Source organism: Muscardinus avellanarius, assembly GCF_963383645.1.
Source record: "Muscardinus avellanarius genome assembly, chromosome: 13".
Classification (NCBI taxonomy): Eukaryota; Metazoa; Chordata; class Mammalia; order Rodentia; family Gliridae; genus Muscardinus; species Muscardinus avellanarius.
In genome coordinates, this window is record NC_137799.1 from 35,769,407 (window position 1) to 35,785,965 (window position 16,559).

Genomic DNA, 16,559 nt, shown 5'->3' on the forward strand with positions numbered 1-16,559 from the left:
GGAAGCAGGCAGGCAGTGGTATCAAAGCCAGCAGGACAGCCTCTTCTCTCCATCCCCGAAGCCCACACGTGTTACTTGGGTCTTACCACTCCACTGGTAAGGGAAGGCAGTCCTGAGCACGCCCGCAGCAAGAAGAAGCAAGCATGAAAGTGTTAGAGGTAGAGTGAGGGGAGGCACATTTGCTGCAATGACTGGAGCAGGGCCACCTGGGCGTCTGTTCCAGTCACTCAAAGTGGCAGGGAGTTATGGACAGGCATGGCATGCTGGCCCCTCTAGATCTACCTGACCTTGCCACATGAGAAACAGAACACAGAAAGCAAGACCCGCTCTTGCATGACCAGACTGCCTCCCAAGTCAGAGCTGCCCCATCTTATCTCCTCAGGCCCCTGGCAGCAATAGCATCCCAGCACATTACCCCCAAACCTTGGGCCAGCACACTGACCCTTCCACCCCTGCCATTGTGGCCCAATAGATACTGGAGTCTCTCTCCTCCTTCTTGGAGGCCAATATGGCATGATGGAAAGGGGGAGAGAGAGAATCATAATGTTCTACCCTCCTGCAAAGCATGCCAGCCCCACCACCCAAGGCAGGCTCCCTGCCCTGTGCATATCTCCATCATGGCAGAGGACACTCTCTGTGGCCTCTTTGCCTCTTTGCCCCTCATATCTTATTTCCATAGCCCTATTGCTCAGTACTGAAAACCTGGCACACTTGGGGCAGAGGATAAGAGGGGTGAATAGTGAATCCAATCCAGAGTCTCTGTGATTTGCTTATGATGTTACTCCCCCCTTACCTATAAAAGCCAAGTGGGACATTAATTATTCTTTTTTGGGGGGGGGGAAGAGGACCAAGCCCAGAGGCATTCTACCTCCAAACTATACCCCCAGCCCCATTTTATTTTTATTTTGAAACAGGGTCTTACTAAGTTTCTGAGGGTCTCACTAATTCGCTAAGGCTTGCTTTGAACTTGCAATTCTCTTGTTTCAGCTTCCAAGAGCTGGAATTACAGGCTTGTGTCACAACACCTGACTGGGAAGTTAATTCTAAGAGGCAAATGTGGAAAGAACAAGAATTGGTTCTTCCTGATTCTCAGGAAGTGGTCTACGTGCATGGAATATTCAGGAAGTGCTCTTATGCATGGGATATTTATTCCAAGGATCTTTCACCAAGATGGTCATCAGTTGCAGAACGCCCTAACTTACAATTCAAAATATGGGCGTTGGTTTCGTTCATTAGTTATACGCTGCTTCATCTACCAAGTGTCTTTAGTGTCTTTTGTGCACCAGGCCCAGTGCTAGTACCAAAGGTCCAGAAAAGCCTGTCCTTGAGGAGTGTGCTCCCTAGGGAAGATGCCCAGCAGGTGGCCACACCCAGCACAGTGCATGTGGTCACAGTACTCAAGGGAGTACTGTGTCGTGTTCTCTTTCCAAATAATCATAAAAGTCAATTTCACCCTCCCCCCTCCCATAGCCAACCTGTGCCATGGAGGAACCCTGAGATTATTTTTAGATATATTTTTATTCTATTCTATTGATATGCCACTCTTTTTACCAATATCACAAAATTTATTATTGTAGCTTGACTTCAACAAGATTCCCAGACACACATTAAAGATGCACATTAAAGAAACAGCTGGAAGCGACTGCCAGTACACACCGGGTTTCTTTGGAACATGATGAAAATGTTCTAGAATTAGAGAGTGGTGTTGGTTGCACAACATTGCGAATGTACTAAAAATTACTGAAGTGTACAATTTGTAGGGATTAACTTTCTGGTATATAAACTATATCTCAGAGGAAAAAGAAAGTTAACAGCTATGTTCAGCCAATTGGAAATGGTAAGCAAATCCCGGAGCCCAAGCCCACCCAGGGTCCCTCTCACCTGGTCTCCTTTCAGCCCTGGAAATCCAGGCACTCCGGTGTCGCCTTTTGGTCCTCTGGGGCCCTGGAAGCAATCATTGGAGAGTATTGTGTTGTTTGTTAAAATAAAATGCCTTAACCAGAAAAAAAATTTTTTTTTTCACAAAAAGTAGAATAGTACGCCATTGCCAGGTAGGTGGGAGTCCTGACTAGCCAGGATGTTTTCTTAACTATGAGAGGTCCAAAAATTGTGGTCCAGCAGAAAGAGGGCTGCACTGAGGGTAGGAGGCCTGGAGGCTTCCTCCAGCAGGGCAGGTACAGCTGAAGCAGGCTGTGACCTGTGTCTGCGGCTTGGCTCATCCACGGCTCTCCTAGGCCATCCTGCAGCCCACTCCCCAGTACTCGCCCTCCATGACTCCCTTTGCTGGTTCCCTACTGCCTATGAGATGGGATCTGACATCCAAGCCTGACACCTAAACCCACCCCAGCCAGGCCATGGCAGCTCATCTACCCCAGGGTGGACTCTCTCCCCTTGACCTCCCTGTGTCCCTCAATGGCTCTGTCCTGATGCTCATGTCACCCCTGCAGGGTTGCCCATCCCCTCTCTGCAGAGCCAAATGCCACACACCCATCCAGAGGTGACCTCTTCTAACTCCAAAAAATGCTATCGGTGACAATGACTTACCTAGTCACAACATCTGCCCAAAGGCATTTCATCACTATTCTTAGCTTTTCACAAGCACTATTTTGTCTTCTGGGTGAAAGCAGAAGAGGCTTTCAAATATTTATTATTATTGTTCAGCAGTAAAGCTCACTCCCCAGTACTAGCCCTCCTTTTCTTTCCTTTTTTTCATATAAAGTCTTAAATGAAAGCCCAAGACGTAAGTATGTCAAGTGGCGCTTCCCTTGCTAGAGGCTGATGGCCGGGATCCCACCTATTTGACCCTTCCCTTGTGCCCTGCGATGGTCCAGGGGTGCTGAGGATGCTGGGGCTCCCTGAGGACACAGACACATTCATTTAAAGAAGTATGTGTTCTGGAATAGTCTCTGGGTCCCGAAAAAGCCAAGTTTACCCTGAAACTCAGTCTTCCCTCTCCCCTCCAAAAAGTTCATCTCCATCTTGTGGCCGGCGCTCCCTCTTCTGACTTCTAAAGTCCAGTTTTTCAGTGTTACCGTAGTTTATACGCCTTTTGAAAATGTAAAAAGTTCAGAAAAATGTGAACGAGATCACCTATGATTCCACCGTGAAGAATGAATTTCTACTAGAGTTTTGATAAATTTCCTTCACTTGTCCTGGAAGCAGTGCCTGTCACCTGGTGGCACTAATCCTTTCAGAGTTTCAGGGTCTGGGAGAGACTGTGCAGGTCCCACCCTGGGGCCAGGCCTTGGTCTTCAGCACAGGCTTCAACTTTTAGACAAAACTAATCACTTTCTCTGCAGACGCACATTTTCCACCAACCATGAGGAGAGCACCATGATGGCGCTCACACACACTATGACTCCTATTCCATGGCTCCTCTCCCTCCACTGCTTCCCATCACCAACATCCTATCTTTTAGGGACTATCTACTTTGCCTTTTTCTACTTGGCATATTTGGCTCATCGACTTTCATTCATAGCAAGCCAACTGCTGGCTCAGGTTTTGGTTGGTCCTGGGGTAAAGAGACACGAGTGAGAGCTGCTCCTCCACCAGCTGTCCACAGAGCGGTAGAGAAAGGCACAGATAACTAAGAGAATCATAAAAGTGGTGAAAAGAAAGCCTGTGGGGCTCAAAGAAGGGACGCTTCCAGGTGGGAGCAAGGAGACAAAGATTAATGAACAAGATGGTGCTAAAAGCTTGGTCATGCAGAGCTGGAGGGAAATGTCGTTCTGGTGGAAGGGACGGCATGAGCACAGTCATGAGACACAGATGGGACTTACTGGAAATCCGGGCAGCCCAGGCAAACCATCCGGCCCCTGTGACGAACCAAAGACAAGGAATGTTCGCAATCAGCAGGAACCCATGGGTCCCAGTGTCTTCCCAGGGCCAGAGCCTGTCCCCCACCGTGAGCTCCTGAGCTTGCTTTGCCGCTCCACAGAGAAGGGTGCTGAAGTCCGGGAGGGAGAAACCTTAATGCCACCTGCCGGTTAGGGCTACAGGCAGAAGCTGAGCTCCAGGACCCAAGCCCACTCCCTCTCAGCCAGAGCTTCACGGCTTCCTCCTCCATGTCAGCCACTCAGCCTTTGAGATCCCTGGGGCAACAGAGCAGCATTGGGGACCTGGATAAGCAAAGTCTGAGAAGTGGGCTCGGGAGGTGAGCTGGGGCCGGGGGTAGATGCGGGTGCATGTTAGTGGGGTTAGCTCTTTTTTCTTGGTAGGAGTGAGAATTTTAAAAGACCCGAGACAGAGAATTTTGTACTTTATTACTCCAGGGGCCAAGACTCCTCTTTCTGCCATCCATAGATACCTGCTGCTATTAAAGGTATGTGAGTGGCAGATTTGGTGGTGTGAGGGAGATAACGAGACAGTGACAAGCTTCTTGACATACTGGAGTGGGAAAGCATACGGTGATGTCCTGAGACCCCTTAGAAGGGAACTGCCAACAAGCAGGAGAAGCTGGTAAAGCATTAGGGATGAAGGGGCCTGTATTCACCCATGGGGAGGACAGCGGTTGGGAAGGAAGCGGGAAAGAGAGGCGCGCTGGGCATGGCGACGCAGGCAGACAGGGCCCAGGGACCCGCAGAGAGAGCCGTCCAGTCTGCTTTTAGGCTGCTTGTGTCTTGCTTCAGTATCAGTCCATCTAATATCCTATCTACTTCAGGAGTTTGGTGAAAACAGAGATTCTCGGTGGATGGGCTTTTGCCAGTGAAGTGGTTCGCCTTAGTGTTTTGATAACTGGCATCTTTTGAATGGATCATTTTGGTAACAATCAAGTAAAGGGGGCTCAGGTGGATGAAATATGGAGATACAGGGAGATGGCCCATGACAGACATCACTCCACAGAAGAAAAAACCCGGTGGCAGAGGAGCCTCTCAGATAACCAACGAAATCTTCAAGCCAGTACCGGGTTTTCCCCAGGACAAGGATAGATGGAGGCTTGGGCCAATTCATTGGATCTGCAGAGGTGGGGGCCCCAGCAGACATCTGTATCCCACAGCTGTGCCGGTATACGCCTCCGCCTCCATAATTACTTGCAGATTGATATACAGAGGAGTTTCACATCCCTTGCGTCCTATAAACCACCCTAAAGACTGGCGAAGTGCTAGCAGAGAACAGACTCCGGGGCTCAGGGTAGTGTGTGTGGTGGAGATGGGGCTGAAACCCCCAGGATCCCAAGGCCAGAGCGTTCCTCTCTCCGCAGCTCCCAGTGGATACAAGGGGATTTATTGCACAGGGAGGAGGGGGAGGCTTCTTTCCTCTCGGGCCTGTAGCACCGTGGGCCAACTTTGCCAACTTGCAAAATAATGTGACTTCCTTGTGTGTTAATTTCCTCATCTTTAAAATGGGGCTAAAAAGACTGAAGCAAGTCACGGTCCCTCTTCTTGCTCATTAGCACAATAGGTCCCTCTGCACTCCTCTTATCCTGTCAAATGGGATAATGCAGATAAAGGCAGTCTCAATGCATTGCACATCCTCGATCTGTTAGTGGGATTATCTGATTTTCGTTATAGCCTTGGAAGCTTCTCCTGCACTGGACACAACTCTCTCTGCATGATCAAATTAATATGATAGCAGCTTTTCAGAAGTGTGAAGTTCTCCTTCCACCCTGCTTTGATCTATTCTAGTGCTATGCTTCGGGAACTACAAGGATCTCAATCTGGCTTGACAATGCTTCAATGGAGTTATCTCTGTAAGAATTCCACTTTAGGGAAGCCATAGATACAAACCGGAGGCCCCATGAGCTCAGGAATGTCCGAGAAATTCATGGATCCATGGGTAATATTGATCAAAGACTGAAAGGAGAAAAAACAATCACACAATGAGGACCCAGGATGGCATGCACTTGTCTTGTTTCTGGAAGAGGCTTTAATTGAAGTCACCCAGCGTAGCACACATTGGTAACACCCCAAAGCCACTGCCCAATGCCCCTCTCTCCCCGCTCCCTACTCAAAGGCCTGAGCTGACTTGTCACTTTGCTCCTTTAATTAACTTTAAAATGACATGATACATGAATGCCTTCCCTCTTTCAAAATTTTAAACACACACACACACACACACACACACACACACACACACACACACATATGTGCCCTTAGAAAGCATATAGTGTTGGGGTATGTGTGGGTGTATGTGGTTATTTTACATAAATGGCATCAGGCTGTATGTATGATTCTTCAATTTGCTGTTTTTCACTCAACCATATTGTGTGGAGATCTGGAGTATGTGGAATTTCAGAGTATGTCTATTTTTAGTATCAACAGATTGCCAAAGAGCCATCCAACGGGGCCGCCCAATTTACACTTTTACCAGAAGCATACAAGATTACCTATTTTTCCTCCCACTTACCCATACTCGATATTTTTAAATCATATTGTCCTTTTCTTTTAACTCTAGTCATCCTTTTCCCAGTTATTTGGAACTTCCTGTCCCTTACCAGCATGATGCTGTTTCTCCCAGAAAGGTCCCAATATTTCATGACTGTAGTGGCCTAATACCAAGCTGACCATGTTCTGATGACAATACACTCCAGCCTTCTCCAGGTTCCATCACTACCCACCAACCCGTGTCATCAGCTCCCTTTGCCTGGGGCACATCGCTCAGTGCCATTCTCTCTTGGCACAGGGTACAGCTGCCACTGGAACGTGAGACTTTCTGTCTTCTGTGCCTACTTGGAAAGATCCTTCTTAGCTTTCCAGCCCCGTACAAAGATTCTTCCTCCAGAGGGTCTTTCTTAATTTTCCATATCTCAAACCATCTTTCCTCCAGTGCTTCTCCATTTACAGTCTTTTGCCTCTGTCCAGCCACTGTCCTGACTACACTGGGCACAATTTGTACCTTATCTTTACACTCACAGGGCCTGGTATGGAAACTCATACAGAGTGTGTGCCCATGAGTATATATCCTAGAGTGTTGATGACGGAAATATTTCCATGTTTCATTAAGCTAATGCTGATGACGCCTGCTGCTCATACCAGGCAGTGAGGATAAAAAGAATAATAATTTTTAAAAAAGCCTCAGGGAACAAGTGGAGGAGACATGTTGCCAGGCCATCGCTGTATGATGAAGATTTTAATGATAAAGTCAAATTCACATGTTACTGACTTCCCTGTTGATGGAGGTTGGAGAGGAAGGGGGTGCTTCCCCTCCTCATGTGGAGATCTTCCCATGTGGAATTCTGGAGTACGAATATTTTTAGTTTTACTAAGCTGCCAAAGAGTTGTCCAAAGGGGTCGTCCAAATATGTTTCCTTGACACAAAGGAGCTCATAGAGTGTCACCCTTGGCTTCTCTTGACCCTGTCTCTTCTGACCTGGAATGTGGAGGGTTTGGGGAAGCCTATCTGGGCAGACTTAGCAGTGTACCATCCTTTCATTTGGCTTTTCCTGCCTTTAGGAAGCATACTCAATAGCTGGTAGAAAAATCTGACCCCAGGATCAGTCAGCAGGAACATTTGGCCCTCCCACTGGGTGCAGGCCTTCAATCCACCCTCCATCAGCAACAAAGATGGCCTCTGAACCTCTTTGCCTTTGGCTTGACTTGTCAACTTGTTTAGAACTTGGCTGCGGAAGATGGACACTTCTTATTTGGGGCTTTCTCAGGACTCTAACACGTCTCATGCTTCTAGGCTGCTTCTTGAGTTGACCCCAAATTCTAGCAATCAGAGAAGAGGGTTCTGGAGGTGCTGTATGAAAGAACAGTAGCACCAGGCAGGAACAGATGGAGAGCTTGCTGCGGGGCGGAAGCTCCACACCAGCTGCCTTCCACTTGTCTCAGCACAGCTAGCAACCTGGAGGCCCTGCAGTGGTGGCCCACCTGATCTCCCTCCAGCAAAAGCAAAAAAACACATAGCCAAGCTCCAACCTTGGCACTTACGCTGGGTAAGACCTCGATGCGCCCAGGTGGGCCCCTGGGCCCAGGGGGACCCACGGTGCTGCTTCCATCCAGTCCTCTTTCACCCTGGTGAAAAAGGAGAAGTGAGAAATAATAATAAAAGAAATAATTGCACAGAAATAATACTTCAAGAACCAGGCTGGAAAGTCCTCCCGCTTTTGATCAGTGACCTTACCTTGGGTCCCTGGTCTCCTTTCTCCCCTTTGAGACCCTGGAAAAATAAACAGGCAGATAAGAAGCCATCCTTTGATTTCCTCTATTCACTGTGCTCACTCTCCACCTCTCTTCCCATCTTGTCAGCTCTCCCTAAGCTCTCTCACTGACTTTGCTCAACCAGAGAGAAGAATAAGAGCAAATTCTCCTTCTACATCAGGAGACTCAGAGGCTCTCTCTCTCTCTGTACCAGGTGAGTGTCCTCTTGACCCCAGTCTCAGAGCCCTCTGCTCAATCACAGAAGGGGCTGATCTGTTCCCTCCTGGGTGCTCAGCTCCAGGACCCATGTCACAAAGATAATGAGATCCAGAGGGGTGTCCTTATGAGAGCAGACATCACAGTGAACACGGGCAACACCTCCCAGGAATAGACACTGGGGAGGGGTACCTGTCAGGACCAAAGGGTTTTGACATGGGCCAAAGGATTGAAGGAGCAGCAGAAGGGAGGCAGAGACAGAAAGATGCTTGGAGAGAAAGAGAAAGAGAGAGAGAGAAGAGAAGAGAAGAGGAGAGGAGAGGAGAGGAGAGGAAAGGAGAGGAAAAGAGAAGAGAGATAAAGAAACAAAGATAGTTTTCCAGTTTCCCCACACGACATTTTGTGCAAAACTGTGTTACCCCCTGGAGAAACAGGCTGTAAAGGACAGGTTGTAAAGTCTCCCGCTGCACAGGTGGGAGCTGAAGACACAGGGCGGGTGAAGGATTGAAAGGGGCAGAGCCAGGATCCTCCACCCTGCCTCCCTGCTCCAGCATGACATCAGGACAGTCCTCACAGGGAGGTTTGCAAAGTCCACCTACACTTGAAGCAGTCGGCCTGGGGATTCTTGGTTCACTCAGCAGCGTGATGCTTCCCGAGCCTTCCGTATCCTAGGGAAGGAGGGAGAATGGAGCTTTCAGATCTGATTCCCAAGAGCCAGCATGTGCCAGGTGTGGTTTTGGGAACTGGGGGGCTCAGAGGCAAATCGGCAGCCTCTGCCCCAGGACCAGCATTTCCCGAGCTGCTCTTTCCAGTGGTCCTTAATACATATCGGTATTTAACCACAGCAAGCGGACAAGTACCTCAAATCCAAGTTCCGTTGTACATCCAGGACCTGGGGGCCCTGGGGGCCCTGGAGGCCCGGGGGGCCCCATGACTCCAGGACTGCCAACTTGTCCATTCTTCCCTGGGGGTCCCGGTAAGCCCCTGCTGCCAGGGTCACCCTGTAAGGAAGAGGAGAGGCTGATTACCACCCAGGATCCCCTGGTGGAAGGGGCGGCACACACCTGAGTCAGAAATGTGCTCTCTGAAGTTAATTAGGCTGATGAATTCTCTGATCGGTACTGCTTAATGTCACAGAAACAGGTGTCATGCTAGGTGACATTTCCCTTGCAGAGCAGCCGATGTGCTCCTGCAGATGAGTTTGTGGGGGTGCGGGGAACCCGCAGGGCACTTGGTCCCCACCATCCCCAGCTGCCCTGCCCCAGCATTTCCTCTGATGTGTGTATTTCTCTGCTCTGCTACATTTATATATTCAATGCTCCAGCCCAGAAGTCCAACCACAGCAAACCAAGGAGAGGGAGCAGGGTTGGGGGAGATGCTTTATTTACCTTTTCACCAACTGAGCCGTTAGGACCTCTGGCTCCCTGAAAAACACAAGCATGGGCCCGTGAGCATATATTCCATGAGGTATATTAGGAAATGCAGAATTACAGATAATTCAGTAACAGGATATTGAAAGGGGACTCTCTCTGTCTGGGGTTTGGCTGATGGCTCTGAGCTGAACACATGGCCATAGGAGGCAAGTCATGCTGAAAGTATGTGAAACCCATTCTTCAACTGTTAGCTCATCCCCAGCTCAAGAGTGAACCAGACAAATTGGAGATGAACCAGGAAATCACAGAAGGCCCCCAGAGAGCCACTGGTGTGCTGAGGGCCCCTCCCCCACCATCTCATGACAGAGGCCAGGCTTCTCCTGCTCTAAACCAAGAGAAGGCTTCAAGAACTCGACACGTACCCCCTGGACTCTTAGAGACATGGGGGTGATGCCTGATTTTCTTCTGGAAATATCTAAAGTGGCCCCAGGGGACAGAATGGGGACAGGAATTGCACTGGGGCAGGTTATGTGTCCACCCCTAGAGGGAATCAGTGCAGTTTCCAGGACAGTTAGACACAGATTCCACAGAAAGGAGCCAGCTGTGATCCCTGAGCAGAGGGCAGGTGGTCAAGGCGGCCAGCTACAGGAGACACTGCTTAACATGGGGGCTCTCAGCTGGCGAGTCTCTGAGGAAAACACAAAGCACCTGAAAGAGATAAGCCAGCAATGGCATGGCCACACGGAAGGAGGTTGGACACCGCTACAACGTGGCAGTCATCTAAGACTGTGCCCTTCCCCCAGCTCGCTCGCTCCCTGGGCTGGAGTCTCCTTCTTCTATGAAGCCCGTAGGAGTGATAGAATGGGCAGTTCTAATAGCCATGTTTGAAAATAAGTAGGGAGCCACTTTGGATCTGAAATAGGAATGCTAAAGGCAATAGATGGGAGGCTGCAGCAGAAACCACAGGGAGGAAAGGATCCTGCAAAGTGGTGCAGGAAGCAGGAGCAGGGTGTGGCCCAGGGGCCTCTGGGAGGGACACAGGGCAGCCACCCAGCCCTGACCATCTCGTCTCACCTCCTTTTTCCCACTCTTGTCATGGGGACACCTCTGAGGGCCTTAGTGCCACAAGAACAATAAGAGTTGTTTATTGGAGCAAAGAGATAGGGTAGAGCCCCAGGAGAGCAGAGAGTCCTAGAAGGTCCACAGGCTCCCAAAGCTCAAATCACCTGCAGAAGCCTCCAGTCTGATGGTTCATTCTATTCCTTCCATCCGTTTCTGAAACTCAAAAGCCTCAAAAGTAGCTACTTCCCATTTAAAACAAACTAAAGCTATATCTCAAGTTTGAAAGCAGACACATGAGCAAGAATCATCAATCACAAAAAGAACAACACTATGAAGGAGACACAGCAAAGACAGTAATAGAAAACACACTAGAGGAAATAGTGTTACAAAAAGCAATCCAACCAGGACTTTAATTACATAATATATATTCTAGTGGAGAAAAAGAAAGATGTTATAACCATTAAACAAGGACAGGCTACTACAAAATAAGAACAGTGGTTCTGAATTTGGAAATAAAGACGCATAACTGTTGGAAGACCTCTAAAGAAGAAGTGCTGAGTAACAGAATACACATATGTGAAGAGAGAATTAACAGAAAAGATAAGGTTACAAGATTCTCTCAGAAAGCAACACAAGAGGACAAAGATCTAGAAAGAATGACAAGCTAGAAGTCAGATGACAGAGTCAGAAGTTCTACTACCTGTTTAATTGGAGAGGTGGATACAGAAGACAAAAAAGAAGAACGAAAAGGAAGGATTTATTTGAAGAGACAAAAGGTAGAAATTTTCTGGAAAAAACTTCCACACACGTTAGTCTCCATATTAAAGAGTACTCCCTCTTTTTTCCCAAAAGGCCATAAAATACCAAGAAGAATAAATGAGAGTAAATTTCACAAAGAATCCACATCTAGTTATAATGTAAGAGAATTTCAATAGACTAAGAACAAAGAAAAGTAAATCCCCTCCCCACCACAGGGAAAAGTCAGGTGACTTTTGACAGGCTGAGAATCAGAGTGAAATCTGACTTTATGTTCAAGCTGCCAAGAGCAGATGACTTCGAACTTGGAATTCTACATCCAGCTGAATGAGAGTAAAAGAAGACATCTTACACATTCACGCGGAGAAACTCTGCCTTTTATAGACCCGCCCTGAAAACATGACTAAAGGGCATCCCCACCAAGGATAATTAAGGAGGAAACACAGCGTGCAGAAGCAACAAAAAATATATATGTATATGTATGTATATATGTGTACACACACGCACACGCACACACACACACACATGCACACACACACACACACACACACACACACATATATTGCAGGTCTGGGGATGGAACGCAGGGGCATTCTATCTCTGAGCTATACCCCCAGCCCTATTTTTTATTCTTTATTTGGAAACAGGGTCTCACTGAGTTGCAAATGGCCTAAGTAGCTGAGGCTGGCTGTGAACCGTGATCCTCCTGTCTCAGCCTTCTAAATGCTGGGATTAAAAGCATGCGCCACCATTCCCAGCTAAAAATGTATATTCTTAGACTGCTTTTATAATGAACATCAATTTTAAAAGACTGTCTAAGATGGAATGGCTCTGTCCCTCCATCTAACGGCCCCAAGGCACTTTCACGATGTCTCACAGTTCTGCCAGGACACTGTTAGGAAACTAGGGAGCTAAATAATGTTCCAGGTTCCTTCCAGCAGTGATTCTTTGGGACTCTCATCAAGGGTGAGCCTAAACAAAGATCTTGTGGTAAATGACAAAGGTGAGGCTCGGAGTGTCCAGCAGAAAGACCTGCACATGATGGGTCTGCAGCTAACATATCACAATCTTCCCCTTTCCCCCTTCCATGGCAGGGAGAGTGACACTGGGGTGACACTGACTTTTTTTGCACTTAAAACCCTCTTTGGGTGCACCTTGGGCACCTCCCTGGCCCAGAAGCCAGTGGGCACACCCTGCCCTCCGGAGAAGTGGGGGAGAAGGAAGCTGGGTGAAGGAAGCAGCCACAACTGGGACCTGTCACCTGCCTCTGGCCAGCCCTGCCACATAGAAACTGAGCGTGAGGCCGGGCGTGGTGGCGCACGCTTGTAATCTCCGCACTTGGGAGGCAGAGACAGGAGGATCGCGCAGGTTCGAACCCAGCCACACTGGCTTAAGAGACCCTTTTTCCAAATAAAATATAAAAATAGGTCTGGGAGTGTAGCCCAGAGGTAGAAGGGCTTCCAGGAACCCCAGTACCACCAAAAAAAAAGAAAAAAAGAAAAAAGAAAAAGAAAAAGAAAAAGGAAAAGAAAAGAAAAAAAGAAAGAAAGAAAAAGAAAAAGAAAAAGAAAAAGGAAAAGAAACTGAGCGTGACCTTCTACCTGGGGCACAGACAAGACTCAAATAATTGAGTTCCTATTTTGCTGCCTCATCCAGAGTCTACGGTTTCTCTGCGTCTCTTGGGTGTGACAGTCACACCATTGCCAGCTGCCTGCCTGCCACCACCCATTTTGGAGGGAAGTGCCAACCTTCTGTACCTTCCCAGCAACAAGTGAAACCACTGTCCAGGCTATAGTGAAATGGAAGCTAAGAAGCCCCGCGTCTGAACGTCTTACAGCTGCCCTGCCACTTGTCCCTGTGCAAGAAAACGATGCTCATGAGGTGAAAACTATGTTTTTGGTGCTTTCCTCATTCCTTTCAGGCCACGAATGCATCTTGTAACAGTTTCAAAAGAAGTTCTAGAAGACATTTTGGACCTCCATATCTGCCTCAGAAACATGATTTTATCCAGTTTGTACAAGGTGGAGGGCTAGTGTTTGGATACACTCCACTGGCTCACAGATAGGATGGCCTCCAGTTTGGAACAGGAAGAGATTAGGTTGGGAATGGGGGAGTCCATCTTACTGGGATTTTGGTGATAAGGTAGGGTGAAAAGTGAGAACTTTGATGAAAAGGCTGAGGATAGACTCCGTACCTCCAAAATAGAGAGGGTGGAGTTGTACTTTATTCCTTGGAGAAGTTTTGTGTGATGAGGCCTGGTACTATCTTGGAATTCTGTCTAGCAGAGTTGCTAGTGTAGCTGTTTAAGTGATGAAAGACGGAAGATCAGCTCTATAATGACAACACTGTTCAAGGGATATGATACACTTGTGCCACATGTGGTAAAATCATGGGGTTTTTTTGGTACTGGGGATGGAACCCAGGGGCATTCTACCTCCAAGCCACACTCCAGCCCTATTTTGTTTTTATTTGGAAACGGGATCTCACTAGGTTGATGAGAGTCTTACTACTTGCTGAGGCTGTCTTTGAACTTGGAATCCTCCTGTCTTAGCCTCCCAAGTGTGTATCACCACACCAGCTGAAAATTATGATTTTGAACTAATTAGAGATTTTGTCTCATTATGGTGAACTGGATCACTGAGAAGATTACTAGTTTACGTGTGTGTGTGTGTGTGTGTGTGTGTGTGTGTGTGTGTATGTGTGTGTGTGGTACTGGGGGTGGAACCCAGAAGCTTTCTACCTCCAGGCTATATTCCAGCCCTATTTTGTAGCTTATTTGGAAACAGGATCTCACTAAATTGCTGAGAACCTCACTAAGTAGCTGAGGTTGGCCTCAAACCTGCACGATCCTCCTGTCTCTGCCTCCCAAGTATGGGGATTACAAGCGTGCACCACCACGCCCGGCGAGAAGATGACTAGTTTTTGACATTTTGACATACAGAAACTTCAAAGAATGGAACAGATTCATGAGTCCTTTTTTCTTTTCCTTTTTTTTTTGGTAGTACTGGGGATAGAGGAATTCTTCCTCCTCCAAGATACACTCCCAGCCCAATTTTATTCTTTTATTTTTAATTTTTTTTTTTTTTTGGTGGTACTGGGGGTGAAACCCAGAGGCTTTCTACCTCTGGGCTATACTTCCAGACCTGTTTTATATTTTATTTAGAAACAGGGTCTCACTGAGTTGCTGAGAGCCTCACTAAGTAGCTGAGGCTGGCTTTGAACCTGCATGATCCTCCTGTCTCAGCCTCCCAAGTGCGGGGATTACAAGCGTGCGCCACCACGCCCGGCTATTCTTTTATTTTGAAATGAGTCTCACTATGTTGTGGAGGGCCTCGCTAAATTGCTGAGACTGGCTGTGAACCTGCAATCTTCCTTTCTCAGGCTCCCAAGTACTAGGATTACAGGCATGCACCACCATGTCTAGCTTGAAGGATCTTTGTTATACAAGATTTAGGGACTTGTTCAAAGGCCAAAGGGGTTATTTGGAGAAAGAGAAGGTGGTAGTGATTTCATTGCTCTTCTCTTACATCCTATGGAATAGACAGAAGCCGATTTCACAATGACATTTTGGGCCCAGTGAGATAGTACTCAACACTGGTTCTGAGAGCTCAACATTCCTCAGTAATTCTGGGTATTAAGAAAATTTCTTTCTTGCCTGGGTGTCTCAGTACCTTTTGAGAATGAAGAATAACATGAATGACCTAGATTCTGAAATAAGCAAGAGAAGCAAAAAAAAAAAAAAAAAAAAAAAAAGAAGAGTGGGGTGATTTTCAGAGGGCCATGATCCTTTGCATACTTTCCAGAGCATTCTGAAGCAGAGAGAGCAGGCCACCCCCATCTAGCTTTCTTGAGCTAAAGATCTTAGGGTTAGCTCCTCATCTTAATTTGGAGAATAAGGAATAGTTCTATCAGTGAACTCAGATTGTCATCAAAATGTGGATAGTCATTAAGATTATACCTACAAGCCTACATTTGATAATAATAATTATAAATGGACCTGTCCATCTATGGGAGGCATTGCTTGGGCAGGGAATGAGGGCCTTGCTGCTGGAGGTATGCAAGCTGAAGGAGAGATATCATGGAGGGGAGCCAAAGATCAAACGTATCATTGGGTCTGTGTATTATAACATCCCTGAGATCGCACACTGAGCTACATTCAGCCTGTTTTGTTATTTTACATTTAGACCATGTTTCTTGGTTTACTTTTTGAGTGGTACTGGGGATGGAACCCATGAGCTTTCTACCTCCGGGCTATATCCACAGACTTTTTTAAAATACTTTATTTGGAAATAGGGTGTCACTAAGTTGCTGAGAGCCTCACTAAGCTGCTGAGGCTGGCTTCAAACCTGCGATCCTCCTTTCCCACCCTCCCAAGTACTGGGATTACAAGCACATGTCACCATACCTGGCTTACTTTTTTTTTTAAGCTAGATAGCATATGCAAAGCTTCCTTCCAGCTCTCCAGATACAAATTCCCAAGTCCCTTCTGCTTTTATTTGACCAGAAACTATCATCTACACACAGTGCAACATACTGGGGTGCAGAACAAATTTTAGAAACAAACCAACAAATAAACACAGGATTCATCTCCAGCAGTCATCCTGGGCAAGCTGCCACTCCGCCGTGCCTCCCCTGCGCTCCCAGCTCTCCAGAGCAGCCAGGGTGGGGCACTTGTGTGCAGATGTGGCCTGGGTACGGACAGTGTGGGAGGCCTGGGTGCGGTGGCGAAGGGAGCTGGTAAGAACAGGCAGGAAGAGTCTAGGTCGTGGTGCTTCCTGCAAATTTCACTTTTTCATGAAACAGTTGGTACCTGTGAGATGAATTCTCTAAATGCTCAACAGTTGTTTCATTTTCTGAGAAATGCATTTCCTATGAAATTGGGTTACTGTTTCAATTAAAATAAACATACTCAAGAGCCATGGAAGTTGGAAACTCAGTTCAGGGAGGATGGTGTCTGGGCGGTGTGTCTTTTTGTGTGTGTACGTGGGGGGTGTGCACAGATGCCCCCACCCACACCCCAGGGTGGAGGACAGACTCCCTTTCCTCTCAACCCTGGTCAGCACTACTGACC

At 47.5% G+C, this 16,559-nt stretch overlaps 1 protein-coding gene across 1 annotated transcript in view; it reads right to left on the reverse strand.

Annotated features, from left to right (window-relative positions):
* COL15A1 (collagen type XV alpha 1 chain) overlaps positions 1–16,559 on the reverse strand; it is a gene marked incomplete at both ends in the record, with an annotated part of 112,753 nt that overhangs the window by 23,826 nt on the left and 72,368 nt on the right. The window contains 8 exons of the mRNA XM_080708923.1: positions 1,882–1,944; positions 3,780–3,815; positions 5,727–5,792; positions 7,872–7,955; positions 8,065–8,100; positions 8,897–8,965; positions 9,158–9,298; positions 9,686–9,721. Coding sequence (XP_080565049.1) covers positions 1,882–1,944; positions 3,780–3,815; positions 5,727–5,792; positions 7,872–7,955; positions 8,065–8,100; positions 8,897–8,965; positions 9,158–9,298; positions 9,686–9,721 — 531 coding nt within the window. The remainder of the gene's footprint in view (positions 1–1,881; positions 1,945–3,779; positions 3,816–5,726; positions 5,793–7,871; positions 7,956–8,064; positions 8,101–8,896; positions 8,966–9,157; positions 9,299–9,685; positions 9,722–16,559) is intronic.